This window comes from Phacochoerus africanus, chromosome 6 (assembly GCF_016906955.1).
Source record: "Phacochoerus africanus isolate WHEZ1 chromosome 6, ROS_Pafr_v1, whole genome shotgun sequence".
NCBI classification, from domain to species: Eukaryota; Metazoa; Chordata; class Mammalia; order Artiodactyla; family Suidae; genus Phacochoerus; species Phacochoerus africanus.
The window spans coordinates 127,870,019-127,895,932 of NC_062549.1; the positions used below are offsets into that span (position 1 = coordinate 127,870,019).

Here is a 25,914-nt window from a genome sequence, read left to right on the forward strand (position 1 = left end):
GTGCGAATTGTACACACCCAAGAAGAGTGAGCAGCAGCTTCCTTCCTTCCTGAGCTCCTGGCTCCTAAGTCTTCTCCAGAGCAGCCCTTGTAGTCACTTGCTCCGAGTTTTCCAAATGATTCTGGGCTTTAACAAATGTGTAGTCCTAACCTGTGTTCCTTCCAAAGAGCAGTCGAAGAGGAACGCTCTCTGCCCCTTTGCTTTTCACCTGAGAAGAACCACAGCCTGACTTCGAACACCATAGATTTGTCGTACCTGATGGAAGCTTTATGTATAAATGCACGTGTCGTCCTCTGTGGGGGTCTTTTGATCAGCATTTTGAGGTTCATTCATGTTATTTCGTGTAATTGTAGTTACGCTTTTTTCACTTTCTATAAAATCTCTGCAGTGCTCTTTCCGCTTAGCCCATCTTCGACATGTCTTATATAATTTTTATATTCATATATGTGCACGTGATATTCTCTCTGCCATTTAATAGTGCAGAATGTGTCGGTCCCATGTATGCTGTGTGTCACAGCTGCCCATTTTATACATTCGTAATTTCTGTTCTCTGCCGACGTTTCCTTTGACAACCTTTTATAATTATGCCAATTTCTTAATATTTTATTTGTTACAATTTATTAAAATATTTTCCTAATAGGAATTTATGGAATAAGCATGAATATAAAGCAAACTTCCATCCTTTATTTTCCCAATGAAAAGACCTGTTCTGGTTAACCTGATTATATAAATTTTTGGAATGTGGATTATTTTATCAATTTTTCAGTGGGAATTACCTGTTATCTTTGATTTGTTTGATCTTTTGTCCTTTTAGGGCCGCACCCAAGGCATATGGAGGTTCCCAGGCCTAGGGATCTAATCAGAGCTGTAGCTGCCGGCCTGCACCACAGCCACAGCAACATGGGATCCAAGCCATGTCTGCGACCTACACCACAGTTCACGCCGGATCCTTAACCCATTGAGTGAGGCCAGGGATCAAACTCGAAACCTCATGGTTCCTAGTTGGATTTGTTTCACTGCGCCACGATGGAAACTCCAGAAGTACCCATGTTGAGAGTGAACATTCTGAATTGTATTTGCTAGTTTGAGAAACGATCCAAATTCACAGATACCTGTTTAACATGGTTTCAGAATGGTTGATGTTGTCTTTTTACATGTGTATCTGTGATGGCTAAAACATAACTGTTCTATAGTATTTCAGGTGGGAACTTTTAAAAAGGGCTTATTTTCAATGATAGCAGACATTTTGTGATTGTAAGGTCACATCCCCAGAAATAATTAAGAAACGTAAGTTAATGGAGTTCCTGTCGTGGCTCAGTGGTTAACGAACCCAACTAGCATCCACCAGGACGTGGGTTTAATCCCTGGCCTCGCTCAGTGGGTTAAAGATCCAGCTAGCTTGGAGTTCCCGTCGTGGCGCAGTGGTTAATGAATCTGACTAGGAACCATGAGGTTGCGCGTTCAATCCCTGGCCTTGCTCAGTGGGTTAAGGATCCGGCATTGCCGTGAGCTGTGGTGTAGGTTGCAGACGAGGCTTGGATTCCGTGTTGCTGTGGCTCTTGGTGTAGGCTGGCGGCTACAGCTCCAATTCGACCCCTAGCCTGGGAACCTCCATATGCTGCGGGAGCAGCCCAAGAAATGACAAAAAAAAAAAAAAAAAAAAGATCCGGCTTGCTGTGAGCTGTGGTGTAGATCGCTGACTCGCCTCAGATGCCGCATTGTGCCGTAGGCCGGTGGCCACAGCTCTGATTTGACCCCTAGCCTGGGAACCTCCATATGCCACGGGTGTGGCCCTAAAAAGAGGAAAAGACCCCCCCCCCCAAAAAAAAATGAGAAATGTGTGTTAAATGTCTTTGTTCTTTTTTAAAAATTTCTTGGGTCATTTAAGGCTGATCTGTCTTCCCCAAATTGACTTATTTTCAAAATATAATAATTGAGCAAATTCACAGATAGATTTAAAAGTAGCTTTTGAAACCATTTACTGAATGCTGACAAACTCAGTTCTGGACCAAATGAAATCACTACCTCCTTTTATAGGTTCAGTGTACTATTCTAGTTTATTACTGGGTATCCAGCAAGTAAAATAATACAGATTTAACATGTATTCTCTGACCAGAGGAATTAGTGGCAAGAGTAGCAAATTCAGATGGTTACATGTAAATGTTGCCGTTGTTATGGTAGCTAGTTATTTCCATGCTCATGGATTTGTAAGCATTTCAGTAGCCTACATGTCAAGAGAAAAAACACTTGTTTTCCATTTAAGTTTTTAAAGCTTTCCATGTCTCCAAACCAGTAACTATTCCAGGGAGTTCCTCTCATGGCTCAGTGGTAACAAACCCAACTAGTATCCATAAAGACACAGGTTCAATCCCTGGCCTCGCTCATTGGGTTAAGGATCTGGTGTGAGCTGTGGTGTAGGTTGCAGATTCGGTTCAGATCCCTCATTGCTGTGGCTGTCGTGTGTTGCTCCGATTCGACCCCCCACCTATCCTGGTTCTTCCATATGCCTCGGGTGTGGGCCAAAAAAGAAAAAAAAAAAAAAATTCCAGTGGAATCTGTTCTTTACCAGCTAGGATTTAAAGTATCCTGACTAGGATGTTTCCTTTGCAAATTTAACAGAAATTATAAATGTAGTATTGGAAAAGTGTTCAAAATCTCCCCCCCCCCCAAAAAAAAAGACTAGAACTTTGTTGCATGTAGGTTAGGAGAATATTAAAATTTTTTTTTTTTTTTTAATCTAGTTTGGATGCTCTTCCAAGAGTCACATGTCCAAACCATCCAGATGCGATCTTAGTGGAAGACTACAGAGCTGGTGATATGATCTGTCCTGAATGTGGCCTGGTTGTAGGTGAGCTGTTATTGTGGTTTTAACCGAAATCACTGTTTTGGGTACTTGGCTTTTGTATATTTTCCAAACTCTTTCAATTAATACATTTTGAGTTTTTGCCCCTACAGATAATTCAGATTTATTGTGAAACAAAGAAGGATTAGAAAAAAGGAAACAAGTAGAATCAGAGACACTGTATTATCTATGCAAATGCATATATTTCATACTGTGGGGTAGAAGTAGTCATTGAAAATTGAGACAGCTGGAGTTCCCGTTGGGGCTCAGAGGGTTAAGAACCCATCTAGTATCCATGAGGATGCAGGTTTGATCCCTGACCTCACTAAATGGCTTAAGGATCCCGTGTGGCTGTGGTGTAGGCCGGCAGCTGCACCTCTGATTTGACTCCTAGCCTGGGAACTTAAATAGGCCACAGGTGCGGCACTGAAAAGAAAAAACTGAGATAGCTGATCCAAAAGAAAAACACCCACAGTCCTTAGTCTTAATTAAATACTGGTTGCAGACTCATGCATATGAAATAATGAATAAATATAATCTAACTTTAGTGACTTTTATATAGTTAAACATGATTAATTTTGGAGTAATAAAGGTAGATAAGCATGATTTATTTCAGAGTAATAAAGGTATATCTTTATAAAGGTACTGAGTCTCATTCAAGGCCTTTTAGTCAACAGAGAAGATTTGTTTTAATGTTTTTGATGTGTTTTAATTTTTATTTGCTGATATCGAACGATGTATTTGTGAATTTCTAATATAAAGTTGTCATTGTCAAAAATACTAAAAATTTCACTTTTATTCCTTCTTGCTTGCTAATCTAGATGATACAGCATAGCTTAGAGATCATCTGGTAAAATTTGCTTAGGGTGTGGTTGCACTCAGCACCTGAGTAAAGGATTTAGTTATACTTAGCAGTTTGAAGTACTTACAAAGCTGCTATAACGAACGTTAATGGTGATGGACCGTGGAAGTGTCTTACTTGGGGACAGCTATCAGACTTCATCCAAGTAGACTGCTTGCCTCAGGCCTCCAGTGGAAGTTTTAAATCATGCAGAGTTGTTAATAGGAATTGGAATCCATTTGCAATTGTATTCTACTCAGTAAGCACTGTTAACCGCTAATATACTACTGATGCTGAAAACTGTTGTAAATGACTTAGATCTTCACTCAGTTTGTCCTTAGAGACACCTGTGAGATGAGAGCTAACATTGTGGAAATGAGGAAGCTGAAGTTTAAGTAGGCTGTGGCAGTCTAATTGCACTGTCTGCAAAGGAGCCAGATTTCTTTTTTTGCTTTTTAGGGTCACACCTGCAGCATGTGGAGGTTCCCAGGCTAGGGGTCTAATCAGAGCTGCAGCTGCTGGCCTACCCCACAGCCACAGCAACCCTGGATCCAAGCTGCATCTATGACCTACACCACAGCTCGTGGCAAAACTGGATCCTTGATCCACCGAGCAAGGCCAGGGATCAAACCCTAGCCCTCATGGATACTGGTCCTCATGGATACTAGTCAGGTTTGCTTCCACTGAGCCACGACAGGATCTCCCCCAGATTTCTGTGCTGCCTTTCGTAACAAGTGAGTTCAGTCTGAGATTGGCTGACTCTGACCCATCGCCTGTTTTTTATGTGGCTTGTGTGCTCAGAATGACTTTTACATTTTTTAATGGTTGAAAAAAATCAAAATAATAATTTGGTGGGACATGAAAATATCTAATTCAAACTTTAGTACCCATAAATAAAGTTTTATTGGAACATAGCCACATTTTATTTGTTAATCTGTTGTCTGTGACCGCTCTCATGTTGCAGCAGCTGAATTTAGTGGTTGCAACAGAAACCACGTGTGGTCCTCTCGTCGCACCATCCTGGTGTTCAGTGCACTGCAGATCCCAGTGATGCAGGCATGGATCGAGAGCTTTCTGAGTGCCAGGCGTATCTCCGCACTGCAACATGTGTTTATTTTTCTGCCATTACATACCCATCATGTCAAAATAAGAAAAAGCGAACTTTGAATGTCATGCTTTTAAGGCCTAATGAGGTGTATGGCAAAGCATGGTGTTTATTACGCAGCGTCGCTGTGGCTGTGTCGAAGAGGACAGCAAACTCTGATGTTACCAGACGAATCGCTCATCACAACACCAACTCAGGACAGCAATGGTCAGAAAATTTAGAATATGTCCAGTGGGATATCTTAGTACAGCAGAACTTCTTTTTCTTTTTTTGTCTTTCTGCCATTTTCTTGGGCCGCTCTTGCGGCATATGGAGGTTCCCAGGCTAGGGGTCGAATCAGAGCTGTAGCCACCAGCCTACACCAGAGCCACAGGAACGCAGGATCCGAGCCTGGGCCATGACGGGAACTCCAGTACAGCAGAATTTCTTCATAAAAATAAAATAAAAACAAAGCTGGGAGTTTCTGCTGTGGCTCAGAGGGTTATGAACCCGACTAGTATCCATGAGGATGTGGGTTCGATCCCTGGCCTCGCTCGGTGGGTTAAGGATCCAATGTTGGCTGTGAGCTGTGGTGTAGATCACAGACATGGCTCAGATCCTGTGTGGCTGTGGTGTAAGCAGCTCCAATTCAACCCTTAGTCCAAGAACTTCCATAAGTTGCAGGTATGGCCTAAAAAGCAAGTACATAAATAAGGCTACAGAGTGGTTCATTTGTGAGGACAGCCATTTACCAGTGATGAATTGATTAATCTGTGTTCGATGGTAGCAGCTAGAGAGATGTGTCCAGAGAAAATAAACTTAGTTAAGATTATTAGCTTTCAGGAGTTCCCGTCGTGGCGCAGTGGTTAACAAATCCGACTAGGAACCATGAGGTTGCGGGTTCGATCCCTGCCCTTGCTCAGTGGGTGAACAATCCGGTGTTGGCATGAGCTGTGGTGTAGGTTGCAGACGAGGCTCAGATCTGGTGGTGCTGTGGCTCTGGTGTAGGCCGGTGGCTACAGCTCAGATTAGACCCCTAGCCTGGGAACCTCCATATGCCGTGGGTGCGGCCCTAAAAAGACAAAAAGACCAAAAAAAGAAAGATTATTAGCTTTCAGTAGAAACAGTCACTTGAAGAGTTAAGGACATTGGCAGTGGCATCAGTAGTCAATTAAAAATCAGAGGGATTTATTTCAAGTATTTTTCTAGACTCTTGATGACTAGACAGGTGTTACTGATACTGCTGAGTTGTTTATTCAGGAGTCAGTGCAGAGTTTCAAGTGACTGTGAATCAGCTGCATGGAACAACTACAGGAGAAACCATTTCCAAATAAGGTGCAGAAATACTGATTCAGTACAACCTAAAGTGGAATCTGCTAGGATGTGTTGAAAGGAGCGTGTGGAGCAGAAAACCTAGACAAACTTACAAAGATTGTGAAAATGGAAGAATTTCAAGTCCGTATTATTCATTTTATTATTCACCAGGTATGTTGTGGAAAAGGTTTGACTCCATCGTGTGTCACTGATCCAGTAGTGTCAGTGGTTCCTTCATTCTCATGGACTTAACTGTCATCAGTTCTTAGAAAATTCTTTGGTGTCTTTTGTCTTTTTAGGGCTGCACCCTCGGCATATGGAGGTTCCCAGGCTAGGGATCTAATCAGCTGCAGCTGCCGGGCTACACCTCAGCTCCTAGCAACGCCAGATCCTTAACCCACTGAGCGAGGCCAGGGATCGAACCCACAACCTCATGGTTCCTCGTTGGATTCATTTCTGCTGCGCCATGATGGGAACTCCAGTTCTTAGAAATTTTTGTCAGAAATAGAAGCCTAGTATTCTGACCTGCCCTACCACATGGTAAGTTAGTACCTTAGCAGTGCCAAAGTTTTCTTTGTGGCTTTTTTGTTTTTAGCTCAGGGCCAGGCCAAAGGTTTTCTGAACCAGCACTGCCTTCAGTCACCACTGTTGAGCACAGATGGCTTCTGAAGTTTGACTTTCCTGCATACTTGCTACTGTTTATTAATTCAGTCTAGAACTGCAGGCAGAACAGTGCCTGCATGTCGATTACACTGTAGTAAAGCCAGTTTAACAACAGCTAACATTTTTGGGTCATAAGTAATGTCAGTTTGCTTTAATGTATTTTATATTCTTCCACTGCTCTTGGAAAGTAAAACAAGAACTAAGCTTTTCATTTCCACACAAATCTGCCCAGGATATGTTTTCCAAACTCAAACTATGTTTTAATCAGTGCTTTTCAGACCTGGTTGCAAAGTGCAAAGGGAATTTTCATATTTTAAAATTGTTTAACTGCAATTAAAGGGATTCTGTCGAACCTTCAATTGGAAATTTTTAATCTACAATGTAATGACATGTTAAAAGGCAAATATCAGAAGAATGTAATGAAATTCTATAAATGCCTTCCAAGCAATGAATATGCTCAATTAAAATCATAGGCTTGTGGATTACTATCAGTATTTGACAGTACTTGTCTGTGTGAAAAAGACATTTATAGAAAAGAAATACATAAAATCTTTTTAACACAGCATTGACAGGCGAACATTTGTAATTGATTTTGATAATAGGGAACTGCTGAACTCCAGTTAAGTGAAATGTTATCTCAAAAGAGAATTCTATTCTTCTCAGTCGTAGAAATGTATTACAACAAATTATACGCAATTATTATTTTAAATTTTATCTTAAAAACCTTATGGATTTTGGAGTTCCCATTGTGGCTCAGCGGAAATAACCCAACTACTATTTGTGAGGAGGCAGGTTCTATCCTGGCTCAGTGGGTTAAAGATCTGGCATTGCCGTGAGCTGTGGTGTAGGCCAGTAGCTGTAGTTCTGATTCAGCTCCTAGCCTGGGAACTTCTGTGTGCTGTCAGTGTGGCCCTAAAAGCAAAAGTAAAAAAAAAATCTTGTGGATTTTTTTCTTTATATAAGCACCTACATTAATATTCTCAGTAGAGCCTCTTGATCCACAAAGCCTAAAATATGTACTGTGTGGCCCTTTGCGGAAGTGTTTGCTGACTTCTGAGTTAAATAAGAGTGTTCTGATTCTTCCAGAGTGTTCCGATTGATAATAGGTAAGAGTGAGACAGAGACAGAAGATTCAGAAGATTAAAGATAATGTCACATTCTTGGTTCTTCTGATGTCTTAGCCACTTAAAAGAAGTAGTGCAAAAATTCCCATCAGTTTCGCTTCTCCCTTGACTAATAAGACAGTAAATTGAAGCCACTGGAGAAGGAAGATATAATCCACAAGGCTTACATGCTCTTTTGTGCTTGGAATCCCTAAAATTTTTTTTTTTTTTTTTTGCTTTTTAGGGTTGCACCCAAGGCATGTAGAAGTTCCCAGGCTAGAGGCAAATCGGAGCTGCAGCTCCCGTCCTGCAACACAGCCACAGCAACATGGGATCCAAGCTCATGGCAATGCCAGATCCTTAAGCCACTGAGCAAGGCCAGGGATCAAACCTGCATCCTCATCAATGCTAGTCAGGCTAGTTAACTGCTAGCCACCAAGGGAACTCACTGGAATCCCTAATTTTTACTTGTATTTTCTGCTCTATCAAACAAGGGGAAGTTAATTTTTTGTTATTTTATCAGTCTTGAACACTAGCATCAAAACGACTACATTTCATTCAGCTAAACTTGCTAGGCTAAATGTTAAGGTCTGGAAATTTAAAAATATCTCATTCAACTTTTCTTTATTAGGAATATCTGTTTGTGACACTGGCTTTTCTGACATAAAATATAACAAACACTTGTTTTAAAATACTCAGTCGTCTCATTCACAGACGTTTGTGGGGAAATGTGTTAATATGATGACCTTCAAGTGAAGAATCTGTCCCATGGCCACACAGGGCAGGCAAGCAAGAGTCTGCTAACAAAGCTCTCTTTTGCTAAAGACGTCATCAGTCAAATCATGTTGAAAATAACATCACACTCCACGAGTCTAAATTTTAAAAATACATGTACATTTACATGCAAACCTATATCATTGTCATATATCAATAATAAATTTAGATTTGTATCATCTTGCTAGGTTTGTTTTGTTTGGCTTTTGTCTTTTTAGGGCCACACCTGCAGCATGTAGAGGTTCCCAGGCTAGGGGTCGAATCCAAGCTGTAGCTGCTGGCCTACACCAGGGCCACAGCAACCTGGGATCCGAGCTGCGTCTGTGACCTACACCACAGCTCACGGTCACACCAGATCCTTAAGCCACTGAGTGGGGCCAGGAATTGAACCCACAGCCTCATGGTTACTATCCAGGTTCGTTAACCACCGAGCCACGGTGGGAGATCTCCGTCTTGCTAGTTTGAAGGCGTGTGCTCTTTGTCGTCAGCTCAATTCAGCCGTGATCTAATACTCTGAAGATGGGGAAGAAACCTAGCTGGGAGAATACCCGCAGTCCAGTAAGGGCATAACATTTGTGGCCTTTTCATGTGTGAGATGCTGATGTTCCTAGAGGTGTGTATCTAGACAGTCTCGTCGTGTGTAATGTGTATCGTTTGGTGGTGCTTGCCATGAAATTTTACATTATCCGAAAGTTTTTAGATTATAACACATTTATTGAATAAGCACTTTTTTGAATAGCCTTCTGTTTAAATAATCACCAGACAGCTTTAGAAACTGAAACCTTTTTTAGAATTATTTTTGAACAATTCTGTACATAATTAGTATTGAATGTGTTCTTAACACTTAGGGTAGCCCATTGTCAATAACTCCCCTTAAGTTTAAACTGAAGACTAGATGCTGCTCAGCTGTCATTTTTAGAGCCACATGTATGTTACCCCTCTCAACTGAGTCATCGAGAGGAGAGCACGTAACTATCAGCTTAATGAAATAATTCATACTATGAAAGTAAAGGTGACAGGAAGTGCCTTTTCTCTTGCCTAATAACACATTTCTCACTGTCCTCCAAACCCTCATTCATAGGCTCCTTGAGGCCCACAGCCAGTCCTCAAAACCAGTGCCCCAAGTTTTAGGATTTTCTAAAGCAGCGGCATACTTTCAGGAACCAGTTTCTGGTTCAGTTGCATGGCAGACCACTTCAAAACTTAGTGGGTTACAACAACCATTTAATTTTGCTTGTTTATGTCATTGGCCATTAATTTGGGAAGGACTCACCTGGGCCCTTGTTTCTTTCCACACGGGACTGGCTGAACCTGGATGGTCCACTTGCATAACGTTTCCAGTACCTTTCAGCTCTCAGACCTTCCCCCGTGGGTGTGTCATCCTATAAAGCTTCCCAGTAGTTGTGTTGGAGTAGTGCTCTTTCATACGTGGTGGTTGGTTTCTAAGAGAAGTAGCCCAGGAGCAAGCATTTTGAGGGAGAATGGACACTGGACTCAGGTGGTGAGGGGCCCTGCCTCGAGCAGGGTCACGTCTCCATTCCGTCAGTCAGAGCAGCCCTGGGACCCACCCAGACTGGAAGGGGAGGAGAAGCAAGCTCCACCTCAACGTGAGGTGACGAGTTCTTATTGCAAAGGGTGTAGAATGCGAGATAATTATTGCTGCCATCTCTGGAAGATGTAATTTGTTACATGTTTGATACTTAATTTTTTCCCAGTATTTAAATGGTTGTGGAGTATTTAGGAATCTCTTCTATGATTTAGGTTGTTTCCAATTTTTGGTCACTATTTTTAGTACGGCTTATAATATGTAATAGTTCATTTTCTTCTTGTACTTGAATTATAAGGTTATTATCTTGGACATGTGAAGTATGATTTGTCACTGGATGTCTCATCAGTGATCCTTAAGATATTGGAAATGAGCTCTAAAATAGGGCCAATTTTTAAAGCAAAGCTTCGTCATTTCTGCCTTGAAACTGTTGGCTCTAATAGCACTGTGGGTTTTGGGTTTTTCCCCCTCCCCTAAATCTGTGTGGTTGTGTCACTTTAAAAGGTGAGCGCTAGGTGGCAGTATAATCATGTTCAGATTGTCAGCTTGCTCATAAATCTGACCTTGTACATTGTTTATACATGATTTACAGGCTGCACAGTATGAGGTTAGCAAGCTGCTCTCATAGCTATTAAAACAGGAAATTGTTTATAAGGGCTTTTATAAATTAGGATTAGCTATAACATGTTGTATAGAACTAGTAGTATCATTTCTGCTTAAGCCACTTTCTGTGTACCATTTAAAACTGAGTTATTTCATTGTTCTTAAAGTCATACAAGGAAAATACCAGATAATTGTTTGGATGAATTTGAAAGAGAACAATGAGTCAACTTGACCTTCTTGTCCTAACTTCATTCTGGGCATTGTTTATAGCAGGGAATCTGAGGCATGAAAGTGAGTGTGCCTGAAGAATCAACCAGGAGTTCCCGTCATGGCGCAGGAGAAATGAACCCGACTAGGAGCCGTGAGGTTGCGGGTTCGATCCCTGGCCTCGCTCGGTGGGTTAAGGATCCGGTGTTGCTGTGAGCTGTGGTGTGTAGGTCGGAGACTGTAGCTCTGATTTGACCCCTAGCCTGGGAGCCTCCATATGCCATGGATGTGGCCCTAAAAAAAAAAATCAATCAAAGAAGATGTTTCAAAAGATTCCAGGCCCCACTTCCAGATAGTCTAGCTAAGGTCACACATTAGTTAACTTGTTAAGAAACACACGTCTGTACTGTTAACTTTACCCTTTGCCGTATGGTCTCCGTGCTTTTAGGTTTTTCATTTTTCCCATGTCCCCAGACCTCTATGACAGATTCCTGTAGGGCGGATGTCCACGTGTGTCCGAGGGTAACTTGGAGTAAGTGGCCCTGGAGTCTGGGCTTGGCTCTACTAGTTACAGACGGTAAATATGTCACTAAGGTCAAGCTACATCATTTTTCCAAGCTTAACTTCCTTTATGTGTAAAAATAAGTACCACACCCCCTCCCAAAAGGGCATGTACCGAACATCTCAGATTTGTGAGGAATTGTTAGAGTTAAGTGAGATGATAACGTATAGTGTAGTTTCATTGTGAGATCTCAGTGATACATATTTTGGGCATATAAATACTGCTTTTTTCTTAACCTTGTAGAAAAAAAGCGACTCTAAGTCAGAGGCGCCCATCTTCCTACAGGTCAGTTGTGGAGTATGGTGGGGTGGTTGCTATGGGTCTAGAATATTTAATGCTGAAGTTGTGTTTTAAACATTATGGGTTAACGTCTGTAAATCTGCATTAGCAGCCTTTCCCAAAGGAAAATCTTCAGCTTTAATTTAATATGACCAAGTTGTAATTTTAAATTAAGGGATATTTTTATTCACTTGCAAGTTCTTGGTTTGTCATCTCTGGTTAGCCCTCATAGACAACCTTTTTGCCTAGTTGAGAATTTTTAATTTAGACGCTACTTCCTCTTAAGTATAAGAGAGCCACTAATTGTACTTGGTTAATACAACCATGTTTTGAAAAGGTAGTTTGCATTTTATGGGAAGGGAAACTGAGGCTCAGGATTCCACATCCAGGTTACATGACACAGACACTGAAATCCAGATCTGTTGTACTTAAAAGCCTTTGGTCGGGAGTTCCCATTGTGGCACAGCGGAAGTGAATCCAACTGGGAACTGTAAGGTTTCGGGTTCGATCCCTGGCCTCGCTCAGTGGGTGAAGGATCCGGCGTTGCTGTGGGCTGTGGTGTAGGTCGCAGACGCGGCTTGGATCTCCAGTTGCTCTGGCTGTGGTGTAGGGGGGTGGCTGTAGCTCCAATAGCCTGGGAACTTCCATGTGCCGAACGTGCGGCCCTAAAAAGACCAAACACCAAGGACAACAGCAAACAAAAAGAATGAGTGAGGGTTATGGAGGGAAAGTCATTCCACGCAGAGGGAAGAAGCAGCATGTGCCTTAGGATGGAGGCCTGAGAGTGTCAGTACCTCAGTGACTAGACGTGTTGTGACTGAGTTGTGATGCAGCTTCTGTCACAGCCAGGGCTGTTTAGCTGAGATGTGCGGACCTGCCTGCATTTCAGCAGAGCAGGGTCTATCCATATGCTCAGGGATGGAACCTTTATTTTCTTTTAAAAGCTATTTTCCAAATGGTCATTACACTGTTGTAGAGGTTTTTTTATTTTTTATACTTAAAAAAACATCATGGATAAAATGATGGGCTTTATGGGCTTGTCTGGGAAATTAACCATAGCAGTGGTTTGCTTTTAGGGGATAGATAATTCATTTTGAGTTCCTGCCCACTTTACGTTATGGGAACATAAACTGATTTAGAGACTGGCTGTATTATTAATAGTATTTCTTTGTTAAGTATCCCTTCAAAGTTACACTTACTGCAAGATTTCTGATAAGAATGTATGGTGACCCTAGACTGAAAATCAGGATTCCTTGAAGTATGAGAAGGGCTGGTCGGAAGGGTGGGTGACTGAGGGAGGCGTGGAAGCTAGTGATGCATTTCACCGGGGGCCTTCTGTGTACCGCACACAGGGAGCTGGCTTAAACAGTCTTCCAGAGCACCTTGATTTTTTTTCCTTAAAAAATCCAGTGCTTTGGATTTACCCATCTTGAATAATAATACATTCTGATTATTGAAGTTTTAGACCTAGCACATTTTGAAAACGTGTAATTTTTAAACTAAATGGTTTTAGATAAATCTAGCCTATGAAAACAGATAGCTTGGGAAATATTGTTCTAAGATTCTTACTTCTGAATTCACTACTACAGGTTGTATGCCAAATGCTTAAATAAGAACAACTTCTAGAAAGATGGCAAAAAGAATTGATATTCTGGGCAGTTCCTCTAATAGTCCCTTTTTAAAAATTCCTTTATTCTAATTTACCCTAAGAAACAGAAAAAAACATCCTGAGAGTCTGGGTCAGGCTAGAAAGTCAGACTCTGCGGCGCTGGCTTCCTGGCTGCTTTGGTCGGTCGCAGTGTTCCCTCGCCCGGTTAGGGTCGCTACCGTAGGCCGTACGGTTCTAGCATTGTACTGCAGGGTACCTTTAGCTGTATTTTCCATTTATAGCTTGTGTGGTGAGGAGGTTGAATGTCTAATTTGTCTTTCTTTCTTTGCTGTATCCTTTAAACTGTAAGGAAAAGGGCCTTGCTTCTAATCTCTCTCCCTCTGCCTGACCGTTCCTTGTAGCAGCACCTGCTGGATGTGTCCGTAACTGTGGCCTGTCAATCTGAGAAAGGTCTGTTTTGTTCAAGTCCCTATTTTTGCTTTGATTGCAAACCTACTTGTATTGTTCCTAATACATTTTTTTTTGTTTGTTTTTTTGTTTTTTTGTCTTTTTGCCATCGCTTGGGCTGCTCCCACAGCTTATGGAGGTTCCCAGGGTAGGGGTCTAATTGGAGCTGTAGCCGTCGGCCTACGCCACAGCCACAGCAACTTGGGATCCGAGCCGCATCTGCAACCTACACCACAGCTCACGGCAACACCACATCTTTAACCCACTGAGCGAGGCCAGGGATCGAACCCACAACCTCATGGTTGCTAGTCGTGTTTGTTAACCATTGAGCCACGAGGGGAACTCCGTTCCTAATACATTTTTGGAGTCATACTGGGAGTTTGTTTTTGTTTGGGTTATCCATTGTCTGCCAGGGCTTTGTGAACCCCCCAGAGGCTGAGCGTACCCGTGGGGCTGCATCGAAAGATTTTCCAGCATCATTGCCCCCACTGGACTTGGACTGATAATCCTTTGTCACAGGGTGAGTGAGCGTAACAGTCAGCGTCAGGCTTGTGAGCACACACTGCAGTGGAGAGGACAGTGGTCCTTTGCACCTCACAGAAAATGCTGCTCCTGACAGAGTTTACTTGGAAAAAAGTTATCGAAGATAACTGACTTTTGTGATTAGTGAAAGAAAGCTTCTTTAGTGTTTCTATTAAATGTGATCAGAAAGAATAAGATAGCACAAGGAGAAAACCCAGTGGAACTGTTTTAGGTAGCAGCTGGCTGACTTAACATTCTAGGAAATTGAATCAGTAAAACAAAACAGGAGTTCCCGTTGTGGCACAGCAGTTAACGAACTTGGCTAGGAACCAGGAGGTTGTGTGTTCGATCACTGGCCTTGCTCAGTGGGTTAAGGATCCAGCGTTGCCATGAGCTGTGGTGTGTAGGTTGCAGGCGTGTCTCGGATCTGCTGTGGCTGTGGCTGGCAGCTGTGGCTCTGATTAGACCTCTAGTCTGGGAACCTCCATATGCCATGGGTGCAGCCCTAAAAAGCAAAAAAAAAAAAAAAAAAAAAAACAGAGAATATAGTGAATTTTGGAGTTTTTGTTTTGTGTTTCATTTTTTTTCCCTTTTATGGCTGCACCTGCAGAATATGGAAGTTCATGGGCCAAGGATGGAATCCAAGCCACAGGTGCAGCAGTGGATCCTTAACCTACTGTGCTGGGCCATGGGTTGAACCTGCACCTCTGCTGCAACCTGAGCAGTTGTAGTCAGGGTCTTAACCTTCTGCACCACATCGGGAACTCCTGGAAAGTGGTAAAGACAAGATAGCTACTATGGCCCCACTTGTGAAGATCCCGGGTGAGTACGATAAAGCGCTAAGCGGAAGGGGGAAGAAAGCCTGCCTTCCTTGCAAAAGACTTGAGGGTTGCAAATCAAGAATTGCATGCACCACTGGGGACTGTATCCTTTAACATTTAAGAAGTTTTATTAATAGAAGTTTGCAAGCAACCTCCAGTAGAAATGTTACTTTGAAGGGACCTAAAGTGTTATTGACAGGTTACTTCTCTGACAAATGCTAATACAGTGAAGTTAACCCTGACTCTTATTTGTTGTGTGACACAGAAAGGAAGTCATAGTACAATCTTTTTTAAAAGCAAATTTATACATAAATCCACAAAAATACAGAGCCGAATTCCATTTGCTAATTGTCTTTGTATTTGTTTTGTCTTTTTAGGGCTGTGCCCAAGTCATATAGAGGTTCCCAGGCTAGGGAACAGCCCCAGCACCTCAGGGTCCAAGCAGCGTCTGCAACCTACACCACAGCTCACGGCAACGCCGGATCCTTAACCTGCTAAGTAAGGCCAGGAATCAAACCCACTTCCTCATGGATATCAGTCGGGTTCTTTAACTGCTGAGCCACTGCTGAGGAGCTCCCCGTTTGCTCATTGTCGTGTGGAACAGTGTTGATGACTGTTGACTGGTGTTTGTGGTTCTTCTCCCTTGGGCTACGTGGTTGTATGTCTCCTCTCCTTCTGAACTTCAGCATCAGTCCATGACGGGCTTTGGCTGGCAGCTTGCGAGTGGAAATGTTAGTTAGAAACCTTCAGGTCAGTGCGTGGTTTGGGTCCCCGTTTCTCTAGCAGGGTGACTGGCATGTCTCGGGTGCTGGGAGTTTCACTGTCTTGAGTAAAGATGGCGTAGAAGGCAGTCCCGTCCCCTGTAGACAGGTAGTATGAATAAGAAAGCTTGGTTATAGGCCACCTAACTTCTGGAACTCTTTCCCCCAAATAACTCCGTTTATCTTAACAATAACCCACACCTGTGGTTAGCGCTTATGCTCTAAGAAGCTGATACGTAGGAAACACGGTGATGTCAAGACAGTTTAATCACCTCAGCACTTAACTTCTTCTGTGGGATACTCGGAATTAGAGTAATGCTCTGTCACTCCCTCCAAAATGCATGGTTTGATGCAGTTTCATTCAAAAACAAGAGAAATTTTTTTCTTTTGTTTTTTTTGGTTTTTAGGGCCATGGCATGTGGAAGTTCCCAGGCTCGGGGTCAAATCAGAGCTGTAACTGCCAGCCTACACTACAGCCACAGCAATACCAGATCCAAGCCACATCTGCCACTTATACCCCAGGTCACGGCAACACTGGATCTTTAACCCACTGATTGAGGCCAGGGATTGAACCTGCATCCTCATGGATATTAGTCGAATTCATTTGCTCTGTGCCATGACGGGAACTCCAAAAGTCAGTAGTATTTTGATGGGAGTGAATTTTAGTTTTTAATTAAGATATAGCTTGCAGGTAATGAATTCTGACATTGCATATACTGGCGTAACCAGCACACTAATCAAGATGTTTAGCCCATTTCTCTCACTTCAGAAGTCCCCTTAATGCCTCTTTTTAGTCCCAGGTCACCTCTCCCCCCAACCCAGGAGCAACCACTGTACATCATAAATTATTTTGCTTGTTTTTGAACTTCCTATAAATAGTATTTTCTTGTATATAGTATTTTTGTGTATGTGTGACTGATCTTTTTTGGCTGAAATGCATTTAGGTTCCTGCATGTATTCATTTATTTGCTGAGGGGTGTTCCATAGTGTACGTTTTCCCGGTGTTACATGGGACATGTAACACAGTCCCAGGGGATGTTTGGGTTGTCTCTAGTGTTTAGCTCACATGAGATGAATAATGCTGCTGTGCACATTCTTGTATGAGACTTTTGTAGGCAAACACTTAGGTGGAATTTCCACATCCCAAGGTAGGTAGGTGCCAGAGGAATTGGACCATTGTAAACCAGTGTAAATAATTTGGGAAGTTATTCTCAATTCAGTCTTTTTTTTTTTTTGTCTTTTTACTATTTCTTGGGCTGCTCCCACGTCATACGGAGGTTCCCAGGCTAGGGGTCCAATCGGAGCTGTAGCCACCGGCCTACGCCAGAGCCACAGCAACGCGGGATCCAAGCCGCGTCTGCAACCTACACCACAGCTCACGGCAACACCGGATCGTTAACCCACGGAGCAAGGGCAGGGACCGAACCCGCAACCTCATGGTTCCTAGTCGGATTCGCTAACCACTGCGCCACGACGGGAACTCCCTTGATTCATTCTTGAAAATTGAAGAGATGGAACTCATCATTTTAGAATATGGTAAAATGTCTTAGTAAATACTAGAGATACCACCTCGATTCATGGATTAAGAACTGTGTGTGTGTGTGTGTGTGTGTGTGTGTGTGTGTGTGTAGTAGTAGTAGTAGTAGTAGCTAAATAACATGTGTTGACTCTGTTTACCTTTTTGGTTTTTTTATTTTGTGTGGGGCCGCTCCCGCGGCATATGGAGGTTCCCAGGCTAGGGGTCTAATGACAATTGTAGCCATCGGCCTATACCAGAGCCACAGCAACTCGGGATCCGAGCTGCGTCTTCGACCTACACCACAGCTCACGGCAGCGTAGGATCCTTAACCCACTGAGTGAGGCCAGGGATTGAACCCGCAACCTCATGGTTCCTAATTGGATTTGTTAACCACTGAGCCACGACGGGAACTCCTGTTTACCTTTTTGGATGGGGAACTTGATCGGAGTGTCAGAGATTGTACCGTCTAGATGGAAGGAGTAGTGCTGGCATGTACATTATAATAGTGCTATTAAAGATACATGGAGACTTGCTCCCTGGTGTTAATTTTACAAAAGTCAGCATGTGGTTAAGAACTGGCAAGTTCCCTTGTGGCACAGCCGGTTCAGGATCCAGCATTGTCACTGCAGTGGCTCAGGTCGCTGCTGCTTCATGGGTTGGATGCCTGGCCCGGGAGCTGGTAAAAGACGGCTTGTTTCTGGGACCATGTGAGGTCGTGCGTGTGTGCCCACACAGCGATTGGCAGACCGCTTCCTCATCAAGGCTGGTTATACCCCACGTTACAGCCGCCCTGTACACTTCCTCCTTGACCGGAGCAGCTTTTGAAAAGGCTGCATCATTTAGATTTTCTTCCAGAAAATCCGTTATACATTCTGGCTTTTTTTCTGAGTGATCTGCCCTCTTCCATCTTACTCATGCCCTTAATATGATAGTCTAGTTGTAATATCGTGATGTGCTACTTGAGTTATTTTGGAAATTTTTTATCTTATAAAAAATGCCATGTTTTGAGCAGTAAAGTGTAAAAAAAAAAAAAGGAATGGTTCTCAGCACAAGCCACATATTGTTGAATGAGTCATGTAAATCATTCCCACGTATGTGGAAAAATTACATCATTACCCAGTTCTGGGTTTTCTGTTTATTCCATATGAGGCCAGCTTTTTTTTTTTCTCCCCCTAGTCCAACTGATCTTTTTGAAGCAGTACAAAGCAAGCACTAAAAGAAATTTGGAGTAAGTTACTTTTGAGCCAAAAGGAAAATGCTATGAAATGAAGCAGCTTGACTAACCGAAACTGTGCCTTTATAGTTCTGGGGAGACGTTAAAGATGTGACTTAGGGAGTTCCCTGGTGGCCTGGCTACTAAGGATTCAGCTTTTTACTGCTGTGACTCAAGTTTGATCCCTGGCCTGGGAACTTCTGAATGCCATGGAGAAGGCTTAAAAAAAAAAAAAAAGTGAGTTAATAAGATAAAGTATTATCTTAATACATTTATTATGTTAATTAAAATATTAAAGTTAATGATGACCTTTGATTTTTTTAACTTAAAATTTGTCAAGTAACTTTAGATTTGAAAGCCACAGTAGTTTTTTGTTCTGTGCATGTTTGTGTTTTTGTTTTTTTTTTTTTTTACTAGGAAAGTTAGATTCACTTTTCTTTTTCTTTTTTGACTGTACCTGCTGCATGTGGAAGTTCCTGGGCCAGTGATCAAACTCACACCACAGTAGCGACTCAGGCCAGAGCAGTGACAGTGTCGGATCCTTAACCCCCAGGCCACCAGGGAATTCCTAGACTTTTTTTTCCTCCTGCAATTACAGATTTTATGTTACTTTCAAGTAAGTTTTAAAAATCATCATTAATTTATATACTTAAGTTACTTCCCAGGTTTAGTGGTGTTCGTATGAGGAGGAAGCAGAGTGATCCATCCTGACCATCCCATCCATGTAGTTTTTTCTGCTTTCCTTGGCCGTTCGAGTTGCATAAGGTGTGGCAAATGGGGACCTCGTCTCTGTCCCAGTGACATGGGCTCGGGATGGTCCAAGTGAGATTTGAGTGTTCAGAGAAAGATGGCGTTTCCCCAAACTATCTGAATGAGTGGTTCCGTTGTTCACTTGCGTTCTCAGCCAGAACCCTAAGACCTCACTGTGTTCTGTTGATGAGCTTTGTAGTTAATAAGTACCGTGTGTCAGTAGTTTAGAAGACTCAGCGCAGTTCACACGGAGGTCCTTGCTTCTGTTCTCTCCTTCCTCCTCTGCTGTTCCACTGGTCAGGCAACCTCCAGGAAGGCACTGTGATACTTTCAAAGTCTCGTGTGGAGATTAGCGTTATAATTGGCGCTCTTACCCAGAATGAATGTCAAAATGTCAGGATATTATTGTCTCGTTTTTATTTTCGCAGCAATAAATAGCTACACCAAGCAACTCAGTTTGAACTTTAAAAAAAAATTTTTTTTTTTTAATTTTATGGCCACACTTACGGCATATGGAAGTTCCCCGGCCAGGGATTAAATCTGAGCCGCAGGTGTGACCTACACCGCAGCTGTGGCAACACCAGATCCTTTAATTCATTGGGTCGGGCCAGGGGTTGAACCCGCACCTCCACAGTGACCTGAGCTGCTGCAGCCAGATTCTTAAGCCCCTGTGCTACAGCAGGGCCTCCTCGAACTGCTTTTTAAGCACTTCATGTGTTCTGTACCTGCGTTAGCTTATTTAATCTGTACAGTCTTTAAGATGAGGTTGTTGAGGAAATTTAAAGCAGAGGAGGTGAAGGCATAGAAATGAAACCTCTCCAGGGCTAAGGAGCGACTGGTAGATCCACACTGTTAACCATGACGTTAATTGCCTGTCAGCTCCAGCCTTCTTTCAGCTGCTGGTTACTGAGCTCTGCCAGTCCTTTCTCCTTTCTCTCTGCTGACTATAGGCAAGGGTGAACTTGGCCTGGCTCCTGCTTTCATCTTTATCACACTGGTGGAAAAGCTCACGTCTTACAAACACAGACTCTTGAATGCCATTCACGTTTTGGTTCTAGCTGTGTTAGTAACATGTCAGTAAAAGTGGCACCTGCCTCTTAAAGCCTTGGGGATTAAGAGAGAACGTTTACAAAGGGCACAGTGACTGGCGTTTGCGTGTGTTGAGTGTTAACTCTTGTCCCCAGTGGAGGTGTTACCAGCCTCTGTGCATCCCCCAGAGCTCTGATCCACACTCCTATCCAGGCCTGGTTTCTTGGAATGACGTATTTAGCCATTGCTTCTTTGCCTAAAAGGAAAAGTGTCCCAGCCTTTCTGCTTACTGATTCTAGGCTTCAAGTTTACTCTGTACAAATTATTTGGCCCAATATATTTTTTCTGCAAATAGTTACACACACCTTTAGGCTTAGTCCTTCGCAGAGCATTGCCTGTGAAAGCTTCGTAATTGTTCTACATGTTAAATTATGTGCATTAATACCATTGTGAGCGGTGTTTTCTGTTTTTTTCATGCCTATTGAACATTTTGTGCCAATTTTGGTTCTTTGTCCTTACATTACTTTATCTTTGCATCACATAAGAATAGCTTTATTTTGCTATTTGTGTTTGACTAATTTTTTATTTCAGGAGTTAGAATATGACGTCACGGCATAATACCTAACGAGTGTTATTACTGGGTTGGCACAGTAGTTAAAGGAATGCTTTAGGACACATGTCCTGAGACATGGTACTTCAGCTGAGGCCTAGCTGTTCCCGCTGAGATTTCCTGGGAATAAAAGGGCTGAGCTGGGCATTAGCGTGGAATAAATCTTGACCCAACAATTTAGATTTGCGCTCATATCCTCAGGTGACCGGGTTATCGATGTGGGATCTGAGTGGAGAACTTTCAGCAATGATAAAGCAACAAAAGATCCATCTCGAGTTGGAGATTCTCAGAATCCTCTTCTGAGCGATGGAGATTTGTCCACTATGATTGGCAAGGTAAAAATCCACTTGGCAGGAAGTGCTGAATGCAGACTGACCAGAGGCTCGGGGGTTTGGGAACTCTGCAGAAGTGTCAGGTACTGCCTCAGTGAAGAGTCCTGACTGAGAATGGGATTTGCCAGTAATGCCATTGAGAATGATGGTTGCTTTACGTGTTTCTTTTTTTCTTTTTTTTCTTTTCTTTTCAGTCTTTTTGCCTTTTCTAGGGCTGCTCCCGTGGAATATGGAGGTTCCCAGGCTAGGGGTTGAATCAGAGCTGTAGCCACCGGCCCACGCCACAGCCACAACAACGTGGGATCCGAGCCGCATCTGCAGCCTACACCACAGCTCACGGCAACGCCGGATCCTTAACCCACTGAGGGAGACCAGGGATCGAACCCACCGCCTCATGGTTCCTAGTCGGATTCGTTAACCACTGAGCCACGACGGGAACTCCGCTTTACGCATTTCTTCATCTTAAACGGACGACGCACAGATTGAAGTTACAGACTCTATACCTCAGGCTCTTGTTTCCGTGAGGCAATTTTGCACAAGAAAATTTGAGTGTAATTGGGTCTTTGAGTTCCTATTGACATATCCATTTAATATTAGGAATGTCTTTCTCCCTCTCTGCCACCCAAGGTAAGGTGGATTTCAGCATAGACTACATTCTTTTTTGTCTTTTTCGGGCCACACTTGCGGCATTTGGAAGGTCCCAGGGTCCAGTTAGAGCTGCAGCTACACCACAGCCACAGCAGTGCAGGAACTGAGCCCCAGCCGAGACCAACACTACAGCTCATAGTGAGGCCGGATCCTTAACCTGGTGAGTGAGTCCAGGGATCGAGCTCGCATCCTCATGGCTACTAGTTGGGTTCTTCACCTGCTGAGCAACAGTGGGAACTCCTAGACTACATTCTAATATTGGTGAATTTATGACTTTTCTAAGCTTCACGTGCCTCTTCAGGAAGGTGAGAATATTGAGGGTTACATGGGAAGGTGTATAAAGTTTCTATAGCACATGTCGTGTGTGGTATGTGTTTGGTAAATGATGCCTGCTGCTGTTTTGTAAGTAATAGCATAGTCTTCCTGGCAGCCTGGCTGTCTTTGCTCTGTGGTCTGAGTTGGAAGGAGTAGTGGCAGGTTCCAGGGACTCATCAAGGAAGTGCCTGCTATTTTAGGGTATGGCCTGTACTACTGCATAGTCGAGGAAGTACTAAAAAAGTAGGTCATTTTTTTCATGCTCCATCAGTTACGTCCTAAGTTGGAAAACATGGTGCGGACTAGATTATAAAGTGTACAGTATTCAGAAGGAGTTTAAAGGAGGTGGTTTCTGCATTTGCTTTAGCTTCACGGGCTAGGGAAAAAAGTGTACTAAAGACATTTATTTAAGGTTGCAACTAGGAGTTCCCATTGTGTCACAGAGGAAGTACATCCAACTAGCATCCATGAGAATGTGGGTTTGATCCCTGGCCTCGCTCAGTGGGTTAAGGATCCGGTGTTGCCGTGTGGTGTAGGTCACAGACACAGCTCAGATTGCACGTTGCTGTGGCGTAGGCCTGCAGCTGTAGTTCTGATTGGACCCCTAGACTGGGAACTTCCATATGCCGTGGATGCGTCCCAAAAAAAGAAAAAAAAATTGTAACTAATTAATAACAAACTGTTTTAATGTTTAATTTTTTCAATAGGAGATGCATGATTCAAAAACCAAAATGCAGGCGTTCCCATTGTGGCTCACTAGTATCTGTGAGGATGTGGGTGCAATCCCTGGCCTCACTCAGTGGGTTAAAGGATTTTGTGTTGCTGTGGTGTAGACCAGCAGCTGCAGCTTTAGTTTGACCCCTAGCCTGGGCACCTCCATATGCCACAGGTGCAGCCCTAAGAAGAACAGAGTAGTTTTTGCTCACCCTTGACCCGCAAACTCTCAGTTCCTACTGCAGCCCCTTGTCCTGTCAACAACAGGTAACCGTTGTTACTAGGTCCTCCTGTATCCTTTGAAAGTTGTTTCTGCCTATATGGCAAAGAAATTTTTTAGAATGGTGCATTCGTCACATGCGAAGTTTCTGTAGGTGTTCGGGGCTGTTTCTGGACTCTGTCCTCTCTCTAGCCTGGTTGACGTGGGCACGCACCCCGCTGGTCCCACGCCTCGGAGCCTCGGTCCTTCCTTGCCCTTTGCCTCCTCAGTCTTGTCTGTGTGCAGTTTAGGATCGTCACCTTAATTAAAAACCAAACCAAAACGGGGTTGTTATTTCCACTGAGATTTGGTTAGATTTATTTGCAAATTGATTTCTTAATGAAAAATCCTAGCCAAAACCAGAGTATGCCTTTCCATTTCTTTAGGTCAGATGGGTCCCTCAGAGGACGTTTTAAAGTTTTCCTCATGAAGATTTTGCATGTTTCTGAAGTTGATCCCTAGATATCTCTTTTGTTGCCATTGGAGTTTTTTCTTTCACTGTCTTCTAACTGGTTGCTTACAATATGTAAGCTATTGATGTCTTTTTTTTTTTTTTTTTTAGGGCCGCACCCATGGCATATGGAAGTTCCCAGCTAGGGCTTGAAGTGGAGCTGCAGCCACTGGCCTACACCACAGCCACAGCAACACAGGATCTGAGCCGTGTCTGCAGTCTATACCATAGCACATAGCAACACTGGATCCTTAACCCACTGAGCAAGGCCAGGGATCAAACCTTTGTCCTCATGGATGCTAGTCAGATTCATTAACTGCTGAGCCACATCGGGAACTCCAAGCTATTGATTTCTGTTAATTGATTTGGGCCTTCCCACTCTAATGAATTTTTATTTATAGCCACTTGAGCGATCTCTTGAGCATTTTAAGTATATACAAAGATAATGATTTGCAAATAGTTTATCACTCCCAAATTTATACTTCTCATCTTTCTCTTGCTGAATTTTTGTGCAGTTATACCAGTATAACTATATAATTACCATTGCGTCATACTGGCCAGTTTTTCTAGTAGAGTTTTAGAAAATGGTAGAGGTGCTTTTCTCTTAGGACTGCAGGGGTAATGCTGTCGGTGTTTCTCCCTAATCATTGTGCGGCTTTGGCCCGGGAGAGTGACTTTCTAATACGAGGAAGTACCTACTTAGAGTGATTCATGAGATTTTAACCCCCCAAAAAAAATGAAAAAAAAATTTTTTTTTTGTCTTTTTGCCATTTCTTGGGCTGCTCCTGAAGCATATGGAGGTTCCCAGGCTAGGGGTTGAATCAGAGCTGTAGCTCCCGGCCTGCACCACAGCCACAGCAATGCGGGATCCGAGCCACATCTGCAACCTGCACCACAACTCTCAGCAACACCAGATCCTTAACCTACTGAGCAAGGCCAGGGATCGAACCCGCAACCTCATGGTTCCTAGTCAGATTCATTAACCACTGAGCCACGACGGGAACTCCAAAAAAAAAGAATTTTAAGTTTTGTTTACTTAACCTTTTTTAGCACTTTGGGAGATAATCATGTGATTTTTCTCGTAGTCCTGTTAATACGATGGCTTGTGTTATTGGATTCTCTAAGAATGTTTTTGCTTTTAAGTATTTGCTAGAAGACCTCTTCAAGACCATCTCAAGCTGGTATTTTTTCTCTTGAGGAATAGAGAGCTTGCTCGGGGTGGGCTTCTGGACAACCTGGAGTCAGATCGTATAGGTTAAGTTTTCTCAGAAATCGTTCATTCAGGTTTTTGGGGCTCTTTGGATCAAGTAATAAGACTTTGTTTCATAGGGTACCGGAGCTGCAAGTTTTGATGAATTTGGTAATTCTAAGTACCAGAATCGGAGAACCATGAGTAGTTCTGATCGGGCCATGATGAACGCATTCAAGGAAATCACTACCATGGCAGATAGAATCAACCTCCCTCGAAATATAGTTGTGAGTTCTTGTCTTATCTTTTGTAAGCCACGCTGGCACTGACTTCGCATAATTTAGTGAACACATGAAGTGGGCGTTTTGGCTGATGAAATGACCTAGAATTAATTAAATTTAGTTTCTCTGCTTTGAAGGATCGAACAAATAATTTATTCAAGCAAGTGTATGAACAGAAAAGCCTGAAGGGAAGAGCTAATGATGCCATAGCTTCTGCTTGTCTCTATATTGCCTGCAGACAAGAAGGAGTTCCTAGGACGTTTAAAGGTGAGTTTCCGTTGGTAGGAATAGACGTGTCTATTTCACAGTAACGTGCCAAACCGAAGTCAGGGGGCTTGGATACTGGGCAGCTCGCATCTTGCTGGTTTGGTGCTGCCACCCACTTAAGGGGGTTTCCAGACACCACTTTTTTTTTGTTCCTTAACAAAAACTCACTCTGATCTCACTGATCATGTTCTTTTCAGGCTGTTTTCCCATGTAGAGTCCTTTTCGTCCATGTAAGCCCTCTGTTCTCTGCTGGTAAGATCTTCTGACTGTATCTGGTGGGCCTGGTGGCATCAGAAGCCAGTCGGCCTTTGTAGGAGGCGCAGGAGTTTCTGCTCTCAGCACAGGTCTCAGCAGGCGAG

The 25,914-nt window shown here is 43.0% G+C and overlaps 1 protein-coding gene across 1 annotated transcript in view; it reads left to right on the forward strand.

The window, feature by feature from the left end:
- Window positions 1–25,914, forward strand: part of GTF2B (general transcription factor IIB) — a 35,329-nt gene that overhangs the window by 2,192 nt on the left and 7,223 nt on the right. Inside the window, exons 2-5 of the mRNA XM_047785375.1 lie at window positions 2,742–2,848; window positions 21,301–21,434; window positions 25,148–25,294; window positions 25,426–25,555. Coding sequence (XP_047641331.1) covers window positions 2,742–2,848; window positions 21,301–21,434; window positions 25,148–25,294; window positions 25,426–25,555 — 518 coding nt within the window. The remainder of the gene's footprint in view (window positions 1–2,741; window positions 2,849–21,300; window positions 21,435–25,147; window positions 25,295–25,425; window positions 25,556–25,914) is intronic.